This window comes from Geotrypetes seraphini, chromosome 7, assembly GCF_902459505.1.
Source record: "Geotrypetes seraphini chromosome 7, aGeoSer1.1, whole genome shotgun sequence".
NCBI classification, from domain to species: domain Eukaryota; kingdom Metazoa; phylum Chordata; class Amphibia; order Gymnophiona; family Dermophiidae; genus Geotrypetes; species Geotrypetes seraphini.
The window spans coordinates 99,507,099-99,527,715 of NC_047090.1; the positions used below are offsets into that span (position 1 = coordinate 99,507,099).

General features: G+C 42.3%; 1 protein-coding gene across 2 annotated transcripts; it reads left to right on the plus strand.

Annotated features, from left to right (window-relative positions):
• Positions 1 to 977: 977 nt before the first annotated feature.
• PIGH (phosphatidylinositol glycan anchor biosynthesis class H) lies at positions 978 to 20,339 on the plus strand. Of its 2 annotated transcripts, XR_004540224.1 has the most exons (6): positions 978 to 1,270; positions 5,153 to 5,362; positions 7,616 to 7,699; positions 16,278 to 16,392; positions 17,203 to 17,340; positions 19,378 to 20,339. XR_004540224.1 is itself a non-coding variant. In XM_033953486.1 (5 exons), the coding sequence occupies exons 1-4, from the start codon at positions 1,091 to 1,093 to the stop codon at positions 16,359 to 16,361; spliced, it is 558 nt and encodes a 185-aa protein (XP_033809377.1). In that variant the 5' UTR covers positions 978 to 1,090; the 3' UTR covers positions 16,362 to 16,392; positions 19,378 to 20,339. The 2 variants fall into 2 exon arrangements, 1 of the variants encoding a protein (XP_033809377.1); XM_033953486.1 differs by lacking the exon at positions 17,203 to 17,340.
• The last annotated feature ends 278 nt before the right edge of the window (positions 20,340 to 20,617 follow it).

The window sequence follows — 20,617 nt, forward strand, 5'->3', positions numbered from 1 at the left end:
CTCTTGTACAGAGGTCTCTACCAGTTTATTCAAATTAACATCTTGAACTTGATTGTTTCTCCCCCCCCAAACAAAAACCATTCTTAATAGTGGTAGAGATATAATATGCTTTAACAATTTGTGGGAGAGATGCAGAATGAAGATGTTTTTAATTTTTTTTTTTGTAGCAGAAATCAACTTGCAATCTGGGAAATTCAGAAATCTTAAATTACAAGACTGTAGGCCAGGGTATGCTCCACTTTTTTCAATTCTCCAGAACCCGATTCTCCTTTATCAATCACCTGAACAGCCAACACCTCTCTTAAATTATCTAGCTTGGTCTCCAAATCGACTAATTTGTGAACCTCCTACTGTCCCTTTGATATACAACATATAGTGCTTTTTTTTTTTTTTGTACGAACAAAGGTACCAGTACTCGTACCGGGCAATAAGGGCGGGGTCACTATGCATGGCTTCGCCCCTGCAGTAACCACACCCTTTTCCTCCCCGAGCCCACCTTACTCTCTGCCCTTCCTCTTTTCCATTACCCTATTAACATATTGCCCTTCCTTCCTTCTAATACCCCACCGAGTCCAATATCTCTCCATTCTGCCTCCTGTTTACACACACTAACCCTCCTCCCTTCACAATCTGTATAAGAACTGCCAGGGAGCCTTTATCAAAGGAGCGCCACCTTCAACTCAAATGCTTCTCGGCAAGAAGAGCTATTGAAAAGCAAATGAACCTTATTTCCCATCCGATTTCGTGCAACAACCCTCGTAGGACTTCGCCACTGTCTCCCTCCCCCCCCTCCACCCCGTTAAACAGCTGCTGCTGCTGCTTACAACAAGGCTCTCCTATACCTCAGCCGTTCATGGACAGTAGAGGATATGGGGGGAGGGGGAGGCTGTGGCGATGGTTCACTGACTATAGAGGATATGAAGGGGGGAGGGGGAGTACGGCACATGCGCACAGCTTGAGGGGCTGCGGCGAGGGTGACGTCGCCGTGACAAGCCGGAAGCCGAGCCCCCGGTTAACTAAACGGGAACAGGAGGCGGGCGATACTGTTTCCCGGCCCCCCTCCCTCCCAGAAGAAAGCTGCTGCGGAATCATGCAGGAGCAGCAGTTCACCAATATCTACGGTGGCGCCATTAGTCTGCAATGCAGATCCTATGAGGCCGCTTCTTGCCGCGAGTTTTCGGTTTGTTCCCCGAAGCTGTCCCTGCGCGGGCTCACGGCCTGCACCTGCGCTGTCTGGCTGGCCGCCTACGCGCTCTTCGCCTATACCGAGGTGAGGCGCGCTCACCGTCGGCAGCATGCTGCACTAGGCCTTTACCGGCAATTTTGCGTGCGCTGCCCCAACCCGTGATTTTCTTTGGCTGATCTCATTGATGAGTATTAGCGCAGGAAAATATGAGTAAAATCTCAGTGCTGAAGAGTAGCGCAGTAGGCAAGTAAAACGCATTCAAACTGTAAGACCTTTAGTCGACAATATTACAGACCAATATAGAAACATGATGGCAGATAAAGGCCGAATGGCCCATTTAGTTTGACCATCCGCAGTAACCATGACCTCTTCCCCCTGCCTATCCCACATTTTCTTGAATTCAGACACAGTCTCTGTTTCCACCACCTCCTCTGGGAGACCATTCCACGCATCCACCACCCCTTTCTGTACAAAAGTATTTCCTTAGATTACTCCTGAGTCTTCATCCTATGCCCTCTCATTCCAGAGCTTCCTTTGAAATGAAAGAGATTCATACACATTTATGCCAAGTAGATATTTAAATGTCCCTCTCATATCTCCCCTCTCCTGCCTTTTTTCCAAAGTATACAGAATGAGATCTTTAAGTCTGTCCCCATACGCCTTCTGGTCCGATTCCATCCTTTTTATATCTTTTTGAAGGTGCGGCCTCCAGAATTGTACACAATATATTTTTTTTTAAGTTCAATCTGTTTATTGAATATTTCAAATATACAAAAGAACAGTAAACAGAACTATGAGGAGATGTCTAACTGTTAATTTGATTATGGTTAGACATGTCATAAAAGCAAAGAATATTATGACAATGATAAATTACAATTTTCGTGCAGTTACAAAATTGTCAGTAGGAGTCCATAGTTGATTCTGTGGGGACGTAATAGTGGATAACATTTCTCAACAGCATATTGTTCGTATCATTTGAATAAGCACACCGAGTTCCACCAAAAGGGATCGTTGAGTGTAGAAGCCGATTTCCAATGTTGTAACACCTGCTGAAGGCCAATAGATATCAGCAAATCAATTAGTTTTGGTTTACATTTTGAATTATCAAAACAGGTATGTAGGGAACACAAAATAATGATATCATATGATATATCAGCAGTACAATTTGTGATCACTTTAATGGTGGACCATATAGCTTCCCAGAAGGGGCGAATAGCATCACATTCAAAAAGCATATGAGGCAAATTACCCTCAGATGAGAGGCAATGCCAGCATTTATCATTATCTCTAAGTGCAGCTTTTTTCATACGTGAGAGAGTCCAGGTGACCGTCCACATAAGCTAGCTGACAGGAGAGGTCTGTTCGTCTTTGACCAAAATGTATTCCATTCAGAATGTGTTACTCTTGTACACAATATTCTAAATGATGTCTCACCAGGGTCTTATACAGGAGCATCAATACATCCTTCTAGCTTTTGCTGTCTCCTTTTCAAACTTAAGATCATGACATACAATCGCACCCAAGTTCTGTTCTTCTGTCGTGCACATAAGTTCTTTACCCCCTAAACCAGTGTCTCACAAACTTTTTTGAGCCGGGACACACTAAACCTAATGTCCCCAGCTCGAGACACCTGGAAGTGCGCTGGCATCGGCATGATGGCGTCATGCGAATGAATTACATCAGTGCGCTGCCGTCAGCACATGTGCAAAGGCCCTTCAAACGAGCCTTGCGCCGAGAGAAGGACCTGAGTTGGAGAGAAGGGCCGGCAGAGAGAAGGGGTGCTGGTGTTGGGAGATTGCTTACAGGACGTGCCTCTTCATGAGATGTGCCTCTGTTATCTTCCACTCAACCAGTTTCTGACCCAGCCCGTCACTGTACATGGTGCATTCTGCCCCCATACTATTGTGTTGGGTCTAGTGCAGTGGTCTCAAACTCAAACCCTTTGCAGGGCCGCATTTTGGATTTGTAGGTACTTGGAGGGCCTCAGAAAAAATAGTTAATGTCTTATTAAAGAAATGACAATTTTGCATGAGGTAAAACTCCTTATAGTTTATAAACTTCCCCCCCTCCCCTGAAGGCCTGCATGTTCCCCATTTCTTTGAAGCATCCTCCAGCTTCCCCCCTGGCCTCCCAGTCTTAGTTTCAGCTAATTAACGCAGCCTGCAGAGAGGATCGCCGGTGCTGTAATGTTCCTTGCAGGCTGCCATCGGCCTCCGCAACACATTCCCTCTGCCGCAGTCCTGCCCCTCCTCTGATGTCAGGGGCAGGATTACGGCAGAGGGAACATGCTGCCGAGGACCACGGCAGCCTGCAAGGATCGCTGCAGCACCGGCAATCCTCTCTGTAGGCCGCGGTAATTATCTGAAGGTAAGAGTGGGAGGCCAGGGGGAAGCCAGAGGACACTGCAAAGAGCGAACAGCACTAGTAGAGGCTGCGGGCCGCAAAATAGTACCTGGCGGGCCGCATGTGGCCCCCTGGGCCGCGAGTTTGAGACCACTGGTCTAGTGGCATACCACTGTATTTAATTAGTGCATCTGGGAGTTACATTTTTGCATTGGTGTTGCAGGGCATGGTTGTATTGTAAATTTATTGCTTGACCCCTTTGTAGAAATGAGTTTGCACAAGTCTCGGACACATTAGTGCACAGCATAGTTAAACTCCGTTAATAAAGTTATTAGCTATTCTGTGCATATGTAGTGAAGTGTGCAGAAAACAATGTGGAGCTTTTGAGGCAAAGTCTGAAGAGTAAAAGTTTGACTCATTTGAATGCATTAGATGTTGCTGAGCTGATCCAGGCTTTTGGTAGGCATATATAAACAGTTTGAAAGCATAAAGTGGATGACCGGGATGGATAATTTTGTGTACTAATGTTAAGATTTTAAAAGGAATTCTCCTGAGAGAAGTTCAGTCTCATTCCTGAGAGAAGTTCAGTCTCAACCTGCTCAAGCACAAGCTTTTTGGTTTTTGTTCTCTCCTGCTACCATCTTTAATTTCTTGTATTATTTGATAAAGATTTCAGCCATTGTAAAGCTTTCTCCCCCCTTAATTGAGGTCTAAAGATACAAACCAGTAATAATTCACATTTGGGTTTAATGACTGCCGTATGAGAAAGAAAAATTTTGTTCTGTTTTTGTATTTCAATTGTATATTTTTATTATTACCTATTGTCTCATTTTAATGTATGTACTGAGTTGTATTATTTTCTTGTTTTGACTAATATTATGTCAATACTATAAAATGAAAATAAAGAATTAAAAAAAAAAAAGGAATTCTAAAGAGACCAGGAGATATTTTGTGGTGATATTCCTTTCTCATGATGAAATTATATATAGTGATATATAGCGATGTTTAGATTTAAGAGGGCTGACTGCAATCAAGCTTGGCTGTGTTCTATTGGAATCAAAATATCAATTAAATTTGATTAATTGATTTAAGTAACTATGGGAGGGTGGGGGCAGATAACGTTTTTACATGGATAATATGGTTATTGGATAACTTTGTTCCTTAAGTAAATGATTTTAATAATTTAAAACCTGTGTTCTGTGTTTATTCAGGTTCCCATTGTGTAATATTTTGTTTAAAGATCAGAAACCATTCATTGTGACATATGAAATAATAGGGGAAATCAGGAGGGGGTAATTCTTTTGCTCATCACAGTAAGAGACTACATAATAACTTTTGATCAAAACATGACAACTGTAAAGGATTTCTGAACGATGGTGGATAGATGGGAGTAAAATGTTTGCTTAACGTTTTGTTTGCTATTCAAGTAGGACCATGAAATATTGCTGTCCTAAACTTATCTGATTAAAGTTAAGATGCTGTCCCCCTTAACGGATACATTTATTTGGTCTAGCTTTATATGGCAGATTTGCTAAAAATGTCTTTAAGTTAATTTTGCTTAGTGAGACAATGTGTAAATAAAACATGACACCAGCTGAAATGCTTCTCATTGTCTTTTGACAGAACACTGCAGTGCTGTCAGCTGCCATATTTGTTACCTTGATTGGGTTGTTGTTTTACCTGCATTTTGTGAAGATTGATCAGGAGTCTTTGCTGGTCATTGCCTCGCTTGGAATCCAGATGACTTCATACTATGCTTCAGGAAAGGAGAGCACGACTTTTATAGAAATGAACAATGTGAAGGATGTTGTCATCAATGAAGCCATTTACATGGTATTTGCTCAAACTACTATTAATTATTTCTATAGCGCTACCAGACGCATGCAGCGCTGCACAGAGTCACAAAGAGTAAGAAAACAGTCAAGACGGGCAAGACAGACAAACAGGATGTCATGGATACAGTTAAGGGGAATGGTTAATAAGCGGGCTGGGTTGGAGAGCAGAGAAGTAGGGTTAAGGATTGGAAACTATATCAAAAAGATAGGTTTTCAGTTTGCTTTTAAACAAGGGAAGGGGTTTGACGGACAAACTCGGGCAATTTATTCTAGGCATGGGGAAGCTGGATGAAAGAAACAGTCTGGAATTGGCAGTGGAGGAGAAGGGTAACGCTAAGAGTGACTTATCTGAGGAACAGAGTTCTCTGGGAGGTGTATAAGGAGAGAGAAGCAAGGAGAGAGATTGCGGGGCAGCAGAATGAACACACTTGTAGGTCAGCAATAAGATCTTGAACTGTATGCGATGGCAGATAGGGAGCCAGTGAAGTAACTTAAGGAGAGGGGCAGGGCTGGTCTCAGTTAGGGCCCTGGTCTTTGACCTAGGAGCCGGCGCGGGAGCGGACTGCTGGGCACGATGGACCACTGGTCTGACCCAGCAGCGGCAATTCTTATGTTCTTATGGGTGACATGAGCGTAGCAAGATTGGTAGAAGATGAGTCACGTAGCTGTGTGTGGCTTATTTTTCCTGCACCTCTGCACATTTTGAGCTGTGCCTAAAGTCCCTGAATAGCATCAAATTGCTATTAAGATGAATCACAGAAATGTAGATTATGCTAGGAGATAAAGCCTATAAGGTCTGTAGTCCCTCTGATTTTCTTTCTGTAGCCATTTGTTATTATCAGAGGAAAGAATGCTGTGTTGGAAGGAGAAACACTTTTTTTTTGTTTTTCTACAGGGCACGAGTTAGCTAAGAGATGGCCTTGAATATACTGAAACCCATGTTCCCACACAATAGTTTATACTAGGGACACAATTATTTGATTAATATATGTCTGAAATACGAGGAAAATGTTTCTGCATGCAGCTTAGGTATAATGTGCATGGCTCGTGTTAATAGACTGAAAGGATTCCTGGAGAGAATCATGGGGAGCACTCACTAATGAGATCTCTGCCTTCTCTGTAGATGTTGCATAGTTAGATTTTTTTATGCCTCCTATGCTCTGAAATTTAAAAGGAAATGAATTTTTTAAGTTGAAAATTATCATATTGGTTTTTATGAAACTCACTTGATACATTTCTGATGATACGGTAAAAGGGTAGTTCTATAAATGAACCCAAATTTATGCAGGCAGAATTTGGTGCTAACAATTATTGGCATTAATTGGCAACAGTTTGGATTTGCATCTTGCTAAATGCTATTCTATAAAGATGTACACACAAATCTTATAAAGTGCAACTCAGAAGGGGGCATGGGTGAGTGGGGGCATTCACTAAAGATGTAGGCAGTATAGCTGAATAGTGGTGATCCATGCCTAACTTACAAACCGGGATTTATGCCAGGTTTCAGTTGGTATAAATCCTTGCGCCCAAAGTTTGGCATGGAAATCGGCTCTTAAGTGCTATTCTATAAATCAGCGTGCAACTCGGAACAACATTTATAGAATTGCACTCCGTGCAGATTTTTTTTAACACAGATTTGGACACCATTTACTGAATCTAGTTCTAAATGTGCAAACAGCTAACAACATGTGAGTATTTTAAATAGAGAACAATCTTGAGTATGCTGGTTGTTTTAGTGAAGTAATTGATGTGGAAAGAAGGAAAGCTTAAAAAAGAATGTTTGCAGCTATGTAATGAGGAAGAGTAGTTTAGCGGTTTGCAGAAACTAACTTTTCTTACTGTTCTATAAATCATAAGAGAGAGTTACTCCTGGTATGGATAGGAGACAAGTGTTTTTTTACCTATAGAATCTAATTTGAATTAGGAATGGGAATCAAAACCAAGCAGAAAGATGAGAAATTTACCAGAAAATTAAGGTAAAATAACCAATTTGGGGTGATACATTAAGTTAATCCAATAAAAATGTATACAAATTGATTGTTTTTACTTTTATTTCCACCTATCCAAGAGGATTAATACAGCAATGATGATTTTCTGCCCAGAACTGACCCCCCCTACCCTCCAGCTGCCATAGATGCCAGTTAAAGATATTTAAAATGGAAAATATTTTGAGGGAACTATGCCTTTTATATCACGTTGAATACTGAAATTGGAGTCTGCCTCAGATTTTTAAAAATCTTTTTCTCCTTAGCAAAAAGTTATCTACTACTTGTGCATTCTTCTGAAAGATCCAGTGGACTCTCATGGGATATCGGAAGTAGTACCAGTATTCCAGGTGAGGCTTGTGCAGCTAAATGGTGGTATGTTGGAAGAAGAATCACTATACCTAGGTAACAAATCTGGACAATAGACCCCATCACAATCCCACCCCCAAATCTGATCTCGTAAACTGTTAACCACTAATCTCTAACTATGAATGTTCCATTCAATTTGTAGAATCTTTCTAATTCATTGTAAACCGCATAGAACTTCACGGTCCTGCGGTATATAAACTGTTATTATTATTATTATGCCTTCTGGAAAAGGAAGTTGTGTCTTGCTTATTTGCTGAATATCTTTGAGGATGTTACCAACTGAATAAAGGGAGTGAACTTATATTTACAGCTGTTACATTGCAGCCTACCCAATTCACTGTAAAACAAATGCAACTAACATGAACTTAGGGAGCCCATTTACTAAGATGAGCTAACTGTTGGGGGGAGGTGTTCAAAGTATGTTGCCATACACTTCCTGTACAGAAAACCTCTACAGATAACGATCATAGATGCACTTACTTAGGAGGCAGTAACCCCTGATTCTATATATGGTGCCCAAATCGCTCCTGAGATGCATGCACAACTTAATTGGCCAAGAAGCAGTTGTTAGGTGCCATTGACTTGTGTTCGAGTCCTAGCGACTTGATGAACATCATCAAGATTTTGTGACAGAATACAGAAGTAGATTGCTGGGCGCAGTATAAATTTGATGTTGTTGATGTCGCATTAAACACGATCCTCCGCCTCCAGCACTGCCCCGTGTGCTGCTGCTTAGATGGGTTGTACATAGTTAGTCTGACATCTCCACTGAAACCTGTCCACTTTGGGAGGCCCTGCTGGTAGTGAAACTACCGACAGCATAGCTTTCAGCTTCTCAGATATGCTCAAGCCCCAATGGCAAGACAAGCCCACGACTAGAGAACAAGCTGAAAACCATCAAGAATTGGATGCTAACAACCAATTATTGATATTAATTGGCATAGATTAGGATTTGTGGGCACATCTGGCTGCGTGCTATCCTGTAATGTTGGGTCTTCTAAATCCCATAGCATACAATCCAGAAGGGGGCATGAGCGTGTCAGTTGCATTCTAATAGTTAGGCGCTCTGTTAGAGAATAATGGGTCTCTGTACCCAACTCGGACCCCGGCATTCCCACTAGGTTTCAGCAGGTGTAAGTCTGGGGCTCAGAGATGAGCATGGGAATCGGCACTAACCACTGCTCTTTATAGAATAGCGCTGAATGCTGTTCTTTTTTGGCACCATTTATAGAATCCCCCCCAGTGCCTCTGCATCGGTGACAGTTGATATGTGGTAAGTGATCGTGTGCTAACTGCAGTTGGTACTCTACACCCAATTTCCACCTCAAGTAGTGTATGAGTTGGTGTGTTCTGTTATATTGGTGTGGTAAGTACTACTGTGGTCATGTACTAACGTTTACTATGTGCTAATTTACATGCTAAATAGTTCACGTCTGTAAAAGGGCCCCTTATAGCAGTGAAGAGTCAGTCAGTGAATGAGAGAGCAATTACAAGTTTGGATAAAGCAGTTTGAAGAGGTGTTGTTTTGCTTTTAGGCTAAGAGTGGCTTCTTAGATATTAGGCAATAGGTTGGGCTGCTCAGAAGTGTAAGAAGCAGCTTTTGTTTCTGCAGAGAATGCAGAACAGAGGGCACAAAAGTGTACAGCAGTATACTAATGCTGAGAGAAGGCGGTGAAAAGCAGTAGTTTGAAAATGAGAAGAGGTTTAACTGGGAGCCAGTTTATTGGGTGGAAAAGTGGGGTGAGATTGGATGGGAGAGGGTTTGTGCAGTAGCAGTTTGGAAGAGGCACTAATAGGGATGGCAAAATGAAGAGGCTATGGCAAAAGCTAAATATGCCAAATAAAAAGCCAAGAGTGAAACATGGAAGATATTGATTTTATAGGCATGTTTTTTGACCAAGGATGTGCCGCCTCCTTCAAATAAAGTTAATTTGTAGGTAGCTGAGTCCCTTTGGATATGTCTTAGTTTTATCCTGGGTGACACCGAGGTCGTTTTTTTCCACTAATTTAAATTATTATTGGTTAGTCCCTGCATCAGCTATTGCGTGTTATTTGAATGTATTTTTAGTTATAGATGTTTTTTTTTACATTCAACTTGTGTGATTATTTCATTGTATTCTTCAAATGTCACTGGGGGGGAAATTCTAAAATAGCGACTACATTTAGGCACGGGTAGGTGCCATACTGATACCTAAATTAATTGAAAAATGCTGTTAGAAATGGCAAAACACGGCAAGGTTGAGGCGCCTAAATAAAAAACGCCGGACTTGTTCTACGTAGGTGCTTTAGGCCACCAAACGCCAAAGTAAGCATTGATCTGGAGAGGATGGAATATAGAAAGAAAGAGTGAGAATGTGAAAGAGTGGATCGAGTATACCACAACTTTTTAAGAGTGTTAGACAATATAGAGAGTGAAATCCTGTATTTTCTGGCATTGATTCACATTCTTTTTCCTATGGTCTAAGCCTGAGAAACCATTGGTTTGATATATTTTTATAGAATGTTTGACAGGCTGTTAATGAAACTAAATTATTATGGAAGGGAGGGGGGTGTTCCCTAGGCCAAAAAACTGTTTGGAAGAGGAAACAGGATAAAATGGTCCATCTTCTCAGTGGAGAAGGGTAGAAAGAAAAAAATGGCATCTTGTGAGTATCTGTACTGTGATTTAGAGGGGAATTTATTCATGGGCACGACCACATTAGTACATGCTAACCACTAAAGATGCCCATAGGAATATAATGGGCGTCTTTAGCATTTAGCGCAAGCTAATTTGGTAGCACCCATTGATGAATTCCACCTTTAGAGCTGTTAAATATATTTGTAAATAAAAAGTGTGGAAAAGGTAAGCAGTTTTGCATATGACACAGAATTGCTGTTAACCCAAAGTAGATGACAAATAGTTATGAAAGAGATTTTTTCAGGCTTAGTTGATAGGAGATACATTGGCTGTTAAACTTCAGCATAGATAAGTGTGAACAATGCATACAAAGTAAAAAGAAAAAAGATCCCCCAGGCTTCATATACTGTATTGGATTGTGGTTAGGCCATTGTTACTGAGGAAATGATCTTTGAATCATAAGAACTGCCATCTCCGGATCAGACCTTAGGTCCATCAAGTCCGGCGATCCGCACACGCAGAGGCCCAGCCTGGCGTAACCTTAGTCACCCGTATCCTCTATGCGCCTTGCAAGGAGATGTGCATCTAGCTTGCCTTTAAATCCTAGAACAGTGGATTCCGCAATAACCTCCTCTGGGAGAGCATTCCAGGTGTCCACCACTCGCTGCATGAAGCAGAACTTCCTGATATTTGTCCTGGACTTGTCCCCCCTCAGCTTTAGTCCATGACCTCTTTCCGAGTCACATTGGACATCGTAAATAACTTTTATTCCTGCTCTATTTTGTCAATTCCTTTCAGTATTTTGAAAGTCTCGATCATATCCCCTCGCAATCTCCTTTTCTCAAGGGAGAACAGTCCCAGTTTCCTAAGTCGTTCTTCATAATCTAAGTTCTCCATACCTTTTACTAGCTTCGTTGCTCGCCTCTGCACCCTCTCCAGCAGTTTTATATCCTCCTTTAGGTAGGGAGACCAACGTTGGACACAGTATTCCAAGTGTGGTCTGACCATCTATATAATAAAACCGTAGGCGGCGCATGCGCAGTCTTATCAGCGTGCTTCCATGATCCGTATGTCCGTGGCCGCCAAGACTGCAGCATGCCCCGCGCTTACTACGGCCCCACGCGCAGTTCAGTTCGGCACAGCGGTTTCCCCAGATAGGGGAAGCTGAAAAAATCAATCCCGCCTCATGGTCCTGCCGCCGCTCACGAATTCCCCCCCCCCAATCCTCCTGCAACAGCCGCTACCGCTCCTGTTCAAAGCGGCCTGCTGAGGTTCGCGGCCGCTGTAACGAACCTCGCAGGCCGCTCTCCACATGGTAGCACGTTCCCTCTGACGCAATCGAGAGGGGATCGAGAGGAGCCGCGGCGACACCTCAAGGGGCGGGAAGGGAAGCGCCAAAAAAAGACTCCAGCTGCTACTTTCTTCGCGGGCCCGACTCCAAACGCTGATTCAAGCAGCGTGTGGAGCACTCTACACACGCTGCTTCGGGGCCTTCTACTGCCCTGATTTGCTCTGCCGCATCTCTGATGATGTCATCAGGAACATGCCAGAGTAAATCAGGGCAGTAGAAGGCCCCGAAGCAGCGTGTGTAGAGTGCTGCACACGCGAGCTTTCGGCGGGAAGGGCACGCTACTTTAAACAACTGGGATCCACTGAGGAGGTTTCGTGCACCTCATAATGTAACGGGCTAGCCCGGTAAAGGTCGGAGTCGCTGCTTCCAGAAGGGAGCACTGAGAACGCAGGAGACGGAAGCATACGCCCCCTCCCCCCTCAGCGCAACAGCAGCACCGAGGGAAAGGAGAACAGCTTCCCCCGGAGCTTTCAGTATGGCGCATCTCGGGGGGGGGGGGGGAGTCATTTATATTTGTAAAAACTATGCAATTATTTCTAAAACAGAAATTAGACATAGACCAATTAATTATTGCAGCTCCGTGCTGGCACGGTGCTTCATCACACGAGAAACCCAAGACTGCGAATTGCTTTGAGTCTGCCTCGCTTTGGTTCAGCCTAGCCGGCAGGTCAGAATCTAAAACTCTTAGATCATCAGTAGGCTGTTTTAAAGAAGAGGAGCCGCATGCTGGACAGGGGGAGCAGGTAAGAGGGTCAGGGGAGAAAATAAGGAGTGCTGCTGGGCAGGGGGAGCAGGGAAGAGGGACAGGGGGAGAAAGTAAGGAGTGCTGCTGGACAGGGGGAGCAGGGAAGAGGGACAGGGGAGCAGGTAAGAAGTGCTGCTGGACAGGGAGAGCAGGGAAAAGGGACAGGGGGAGCAAGTAAGGAGTGCTGCTGGGCAGGGGGAGCAGGGAAGAGGGTCAGGGGGAGAAAGTAAGGAGTGCTGCTGTAGGGGGAGCAGGGAAGAGGGACAGGGGGAGCAAGTAAGGAGTGCTGCTGGACAGGGGGAGCAGGGAAGAGGGACAGCGGAGCAGGTATGAAGTGCTGCTGGACAGGGGGAACAGGGAAGAGGGAAAGGGGGAGCAGGTAAGGAGTGCTGCTGGACAGGGGAAGGTAAAAGGAAGGAAGAAGGGCTACTGCTGGACAGGTGGAACAGGCAAGGGGTGATGGTGGACAGCCGAGGAAAAAGAGAGACAGAAAGAAAGAAAGACAGACAGAAAGCGGCCAAGGAGAAAGAGAGAGAAAGAAAGAAAGACACACACACATCTATTCTAGCACCCGTTAATGTAACGGGCTTAAAGACTAGTTGCTCTATAAAGCAGCATTATAACTTTCTCTGATCTACTCGTGATTCCTTTCTTTATCATGCCTAATATTCTATTCGCTTTCTTTGCCGCTGCCGCACATTGCGCCGACGGTTTCAGGGTCCTATCTATCAGTACACCCAGTTCCTTTTTTTGTTTGCTCTTACCCAGAGTTGCACCTGACATTCTATACTCGTGCTCCTTGTTCTTTCTGCCCAGATGCATTACTTTGCACTTTTCCATATTAAACTTCATCTGCCATTTCTCTGCCCATTTCTCTAACTGACACAAGTCGCTCTGGAGTTCCTCGCTATCCTTCTGTGATCTGGTTGCCTGGCATAGCTTTGTGTCGTCTGCAAACTTGATGATCTCACTGGACGTTCCTTCTTCCAGGTCATTGATGAAAATATTAAATAAGATGGGCCCAAGTACCGAGCCCTGGGGCACACCACTAGTCACTTTCTCCCAGTCTGAAAACTTCACATTTATGCCCATCCTCTGCATTCTGATCTCCAGCCATTTGCCTATCCATCTCAGTATGTCTCCCTCTATTCCATGGCTTTGTAGTTTCTTGAGAAGTCTTTCATGTGGAACCTTGTCGAATGCTTTCTGGAAGTCTAAGTATATTATATCCACCATTTGTCCACTATCAATTTGTTTGTTCACTGTCTCAAAAAATTGAAGTAAATTCGTCAAACATGGCTTCCCTTTTCTGAAGCCGTGTTGACTGGCTTTCATCAGGTCATGAGTATCCAAGTGCCGGACTATGCTATCTTTAATCAGTGCTTCAACCATCTTTCCAGGGACAAACGTAAGACTCACAGGTCTGTAGTTGCCAGGTTCTCCTCTTGATCCTTTTTTGAAAATTGGCATGACGTTCGCTATCTTCCAGTCGTCTGGTATCTGTCCAGTTCTAATTGACAGGTTGGCAAGGTTTTGCAGTAGTCCCCCGATTTCTACCTTCAGTTCTTTTAAGATTCTCGGGTGAATTCCATCCAGTCCAGGGGATTTGTCACTTTTAAGTTTGTTGATCTGGTAGTATATCTGGTCCAAGTCCACTTCTACTGTGGTGAGGCTGTCCTCTATTACTCCCTTGAACGCTTTCACTGTTTCGGGTATTGATGCGGTGTCCTCCTTCGTAAAAACAGACGCAAAGAAGGAATTTAGTCTGTCTGCAATTTGTTTGTCTTCCTTGATGTACCCTTTTCTTCCCAGGTCATCCAGCGGTCCCACCGCCTCTTTTGCGGGTTTTTTCCCTTTTACGTATCTAAAGAAGGGCTTGAAATTTTTGGCCTCTTGTGCTATTTTCTCCTCATAGTCCTTTTTGGCATCCCTCACCGCCTTGTAACATTTCTTCTGCTTGTCCTTGTGTTTGCTCCCAGCTTCGGTTGTTTTTGTGCTCTCACTAAAAACAGTGGCCCATTGTGTAACAGCAGTCAAATGAATTTGTAAACAAAACAGAAAATTGTCATGCCATTACACATATTTCCCCGAATACTGTGTGCAGCACTGGAGAATTTCTCTCAGAAGGGACGGGGTATAGACAAAAGGTGCATAAGGACATAACAAATCTTGGGTGCTAGCTTGCCTTAGTGGTCAAAAATTTCACTGTGATGTCTAGGAGTTTCTTGCACTGCTTCAGCAGTCACCACTACTGTTCTAGAATAAGTGTTTGGTTTTGGTTTACTATTGCGGCTCTTGGTGAGTTTGAACTGTGCGGTACCTGAACTCTGGTGCTGGTTTTGTGAGACTTGAGGTCAGCGTGGGGATTAGGATACTTCCCCCCTCTTAGGCCTCTCACCTTCCCCCTTTACACCTAACTCTTTAATCTCTCCACTGTAGTTCCTCTCTCATCTTTCTTCCTGTAAACCGTGCCGAGCTCCGCATTCGTGGAGATGGTGCGGTATATAAACCCAAGGTTTAGTTTAGTTTAGACAGCACTTGTTGAAAGCCACATAATAGTGATCCAAGCAGAAGTAGCTGTTTTGGGGAGATGGCCACTTTGGGGGTAAGAGAAGGATGTTATCCTGTGCCACAGTGATAGATAAAGCAAGGATGTGAATGCTATAAGAGGCTTCCTAGGCCTATAAGAGTCTTCTACAAAAGGTAGGCACCTATTGCATGGCGCCTAGTGCCAAAGTAGGCATGCTTAGGGTTGGAGAAGGACTTAGGTGTCAGTAGATGTGATTTTACAGTGACCCAGAAATTGAAGGTTAAATTAGATTAGATTTTCTAAAGGACTTAGGTCCTATAATGTAGGCCTTTAAAACCCTGGCCTACATTGCAGGTATGAATCTGTAAAAGGTGCCTCAGTGTGATTGACGTGATAGGCACCTATCTTTTTAGACACTATTTACAGAATTTTCCCCCTTGGGTCCTTTCTCAGGGGTGCTAGCTTGCTGGGGGAGGGGGAGCTTGTTTGCTAAGCTACTACTTTTCCCCCATAGAGACAGAATAGGAAAATAGTAAACTAGGCTCTAAGGACTTGTGACGGACCTTAAAAAGGGGGATTGATTAAAAAAGTGGGGAAAACAGAGAGACCATTCTACAAATTATATGGATACCTATAAGGTAGGTAGTTGGGTGGGTCCTGGACTCAGGAAAATGAAGTCAGCACCTTGAAGCCTATAGATCTCCAAGCTGGGGAAGCCTAGCTTGTGGGCAGTTTCCCTCCAACATCTGCGCTGCTGGGTGGATTGTATCCTAGTCTCAGTGACTGAACCATGTTAAGTATGGATTTTCAATCAGATGGAAAGAAACAAACTGGGTAATTTTTCATTAATTTAAGGGAAAATTCCCTTGAATGGCATTAGGCTCCACTTTGTGCATCCTCAGGATGCTGAGTGAGTGGACACGTTAGCGGTTAGCGCACGCGTTGATTTAGTGCACGCTAAAGTGCTTAGCGCGGCTTTGTAAAAGAGGGCCTAAGTGACGTGTTCATTTTTCTAAATAAAAAATTACAAAAAAAGAAATTAGGGTGCGATATATAGAATCCAGGGGTTAGTGCCTCTGTTAATTACTGCCATTCCATTATATTTAATGAGGCTGAGTCACTAATCCAAGATAAAATTGGTGTCTTCAGCTAACAATAACATAGATAAATGAATAAGGGCCAGTGATGATATTGAACTAGAATGTAAGGATACTAATAACTAATCATATTGGACCAGTGTAAAAATGACTGTTAAATTTCTCCTTGCTTTTTTTTTCTGTGAAACGACAATGAATGTTTTTTTTATTAAATTCCAGAGCTCCAAGCCTCGACTGGACTGTTTGGTTGACGTGTATAAAAGCTGTCAAGAGATCTTGGACCATAGGAAGACATCTCTGTAAAAAAAAATAATAAATAAAAGAATCTATCAAGGTAGATGGCATTTTGTCAAATTAACAACTTCTGTGCAGGCGGAAATATGTTTTTACAAAAATTTAGTTTGTAGCAACAGTGTTGCCCATATGATTCCATCTATGTAGAGCAAAGCTTCAGAGAAAACTGGGATTGAGCCATTGGTCTTGGTTCAGTTCCCAGTGATGTCCACATCACTAGAATCACATTGATGCACTGATTGACAGCCTCTTCAGAAATGCCAAGGCTTGAGTGGGCCTCTACCACAGATGTAAGGGACATTGCGGTGGGGCAGTATGAAGAATATGCATGCCTCTGATACTGATACTTTTTGCAGGGGCTGCTTTGAGACAGGATTGAGGCAGGGTTATGCAAATGGGGATCTTAATGCTGGATAATTAGAGGGTTCTGTAGGGCAAGACTGAGGTACATTCTAGAGTTCTTTGATCTAAAACTTGAGCTGTTGTCAGAATTGGGTCAGATCCATTTGCTAATGGAGTAGGCTGACGAAGATGGGCTTCCTGTTAATGGCACTATATTGTGTGAAAATGAAGGATTTCAGCTTTACTCTTTGATTTACCATTACTGAAGGTACCAACCCAAAACTTGTATGTAGCTAGTAGACAAGAATACTTTAAACATTGAAATGAATATAAAATCATAGGTGTAGTTTGATCTGGCTATGGAGAGCAGCTCACCCTCGCTTCCACTGCTTATTGACTCTTACCTTTTGCCCCCTCAAAATAAGCAGACAAACTTCACTAGTAGTTATGATGATTTAAGTTTATCTTGTAAATATTACTATTAGATTTTTTAATTTTGCTTGTGCAGACTAGTGCTTCAAGATACCTATCACTTATTGGACATCTTCAAAAGCCATTGGACCTTGCAACAGAAGGATCAGAACAGCAGGAGATTAATAAGTGCATTCCAGAGACCTCTGGAATGGGGCAGGGAAACGAGGCACTGGTTAGTGATATCGATATTTCCTTAGTTGAGACTTTAATTGATTGGCTGAGTCTGATGACCTGAGTTACATTTGCAGGATAATTATAGTGCCCCTTTATTTCTGGAAAGCCAATAAAAGGAGTTTGAGAAAATACACCACAATGGCATATTGGAATCTAAGGCTTTTATGTATGTATTCTTCAAATATCTATAATCAAAAAATGCATCCAAATAATACGCAATAGCTGATGCAGGAACTAACCAATAATAATTTAAATTAGTGGAAAAAATGACCTTGGCGCCGCCCAGGATAAAACTAAGACATATCCAAAGGGACTCAACTACCTTCAAATTAACTTTATTTGAAGGAGGCGGCACATCCTTGGTCAAAAAACTCCACTTTAACTCTCCTGTCTTTATTTAAAAAAAATCTCAGTTTATCATCAATTCGCCAAAAAAACTTATAGCAAAAAATATAAATCCAAGAGAAACTTATCTTTCAAATGCTTAGTCCACTTGCCAGTCAGCATAAGAGAAGGATCACAGACTGATACAATTGCAGACACTTGTACATTGGAATAGCAGGCTGGTACAAACGTACACGTAGCTGTTATACACTTATTTTCCATGCTGCTATATAAATCCAAACTGCAAAGTTGTCAGATTCATAGCAGGGCCCCTGTTCGCGATGAGGACATACCAGCCTGTGATTCTGCTTGTATGCTGACTGGCAAGTGGACTAAGTATTTGAAAGATAAGTTTCTCTTGAATTTATATTTTTTGATATAAGTTTTTTAGCGAATTGGTAGTAAACAGATTTTGTTGAATAAAGACAGGAGCATTAAAGTGGAGTTTTCTTGACCAAGGATATGCCGCCTCCTTCAAATAAAGTTAATTTGAAGGTAGCTGAGTCCCTTTGGATATGTCTTAGTTTTATCCTGAGTGACACTGAGGTCTTTTTCTCCACTAATTTAAATTATTATTGGTTAGTCCCTGCATCAGCTATTGCATGTTATTTGGATGTATTTTTGATTATAGATATTTTTTTTTGCATTCAACTTGTGTGATTATTTCATTGTATTCTTCAAATGTCACTTGGGGAAATTCTAAAAATTCTAAAATGCCATACCAATAACCTAAATTAATTGAAAAATGGTGTTAGAAATGGCAAAACACGGCAAGGTTGAGGCGCCTAAATAAACGGTGCCGGAATTGTTCTATGTAGGTGCTTTAGGCCACCAAATGCCAAAGTAAGCATGGTGAACACCAGAAGTGACTTTAGGTGGCCTAAAGCGTCTATGTGGGCACAAGATAGGTGGCTGAAATGTAGGCCTGGAAAACCCTGGCTTGCCATCAGCTGATCGTGGCAGGGGAATTTCCCCTGATCAGCTGAGCCAGAAGGATTTGCCGAAACCGCGGTTTCAAGGAGTCCTTCTGGCTCAGCTGATCAGGAAAAATGCTCTTGCTGTGATCAGCTGAGCAGAAGATCTCCCCCCAACATCCCCCCCACACACACCTGGCTTCGGATGCCCACTCTCTCCTGCCTGAACGACCCCCCTCCCCCAATACGCCCCATACCTTTACAGGAAGCCCGGCAAGAGGGATGCCCACTCCCTCCTGCCAGCAGGCCTGCCTGTTCACAATAGCGGGCCTTCCCCTTCCTGATTCATCCTGGAATGCTTTAGGAGGGGTCTAAGGCCCTGATTGGCCCAGGTGTCTAAGGATTTGAAAATAAGCCCCATACAGTCTATGGCCCAGAAATATCAAAGAAGAGACAAGTTAATCTAATCATGTATTTTTTAAATGGGTATAACTTATGGGCAGACTGGATGGACTGTTCAGGTCTTTATCTGCCACCATTTATTATATTACTATGTTAGTGTAATAAATCAAACCAACCCTATGTATTAGTACTGTGTGGTAAACGATTCCGTTGCCTTCAAAATTTCATGTTGCTAATTTAGTGCATGTAGTATCTGTCAGAGCTTGATAGACAATCAAAAGACATTCACAAATCAACAGTGATGATTTATTGGTTGTCATTTTCTTCTTTTACAGCACTGGATGGCTGCCAGAAGTCTACAGATGTAGACCATGGAGTATCTGCTGTGGACAAATCCCGTCTCATTATCTGGAATAATTAGTTTGTTTGCAATTACTCCAGCAAAAATGTTAGCATCTTGACTTAATAAACATATAGGTCTGTATGAGCTGGGTTCTAATGGAGATACACAGTTCTGCTGCAATTATTGCTATGTTGGATGATTCAAGCAGTTTCTTCTTAATACTGAGACCTTGCATATTTCTTTGAGTGAAATGTTTATTTGTGCTGTCCACATTTTATAGAGTTCTGCACCATAACCATCCATTCAAATTCCTTACCATTTTTAGGTTCTTTTAAAATCATTCTTCAATCTAAGTTTTAAATGGAGAGTTCAGTTTTATGAATTGTTTGATTTTGCAGAGTGCTCAGAGTTTGACATAAATTCCTTCTCCACTCTGGCATAGCGAGGCTAGGAGATGCTCGGGGTGATGGCACCCCCCACCCCTCACTCGCGTCCTCCCTACCTCTGTGTACCTCTTTAAACCTTCACCATACTATCAACATACTAATTCATTCCTTGATTATAGCTAAAATGGATTATTGTAACTCTCTTTTACTTAATATTTCACAAAAGGAAAAAAGAAGACTACAAATTATTCAAAATACAGCCGTTAAGCGATTACCACAATGCAAAGAAATACGACCACATCACGCCCTTAATGATTGACTCCCATTGGCTTCCAATAAGCCATCACATCACCTTTAAGGTGATACTTTTAGTATTTAAAAACATTAATCTTTGGGGTTTCTTTACTTTATATTATAAGAGTAATTGAATGTAATTCAAGTGTTATGAAATAATTGTATTCAATATGTATTTTCACTTGATGTAAGAAATGAAAAAGAATAAAGAATTACAAAAAGAATAAAGAATTACAAAAAAAAATAAAATAAAACATTAATCTTTAATGAACCCCAATTCATAACCAGAATGCTAATCCCTCATAATACCTCTCAACCTCTTCGGTCGACCACTCAGAATCTCTTAGCTATCCCATCTCTGAAAATAGTAGGCACCAGAAGACACGATATGTTTTCCGTAATGGGTCCTCAATTGTGGAACTCATTACCTCAATATATTAAAGACGAAAAGAACCTTCTTTTAAAAAATCTTTAAAAACTTATCTTTTTAAAGACGCTTTTAATATTTAAATTTTAGACATGATATATTGTTTTAGGCTTTTAACTCTCTCC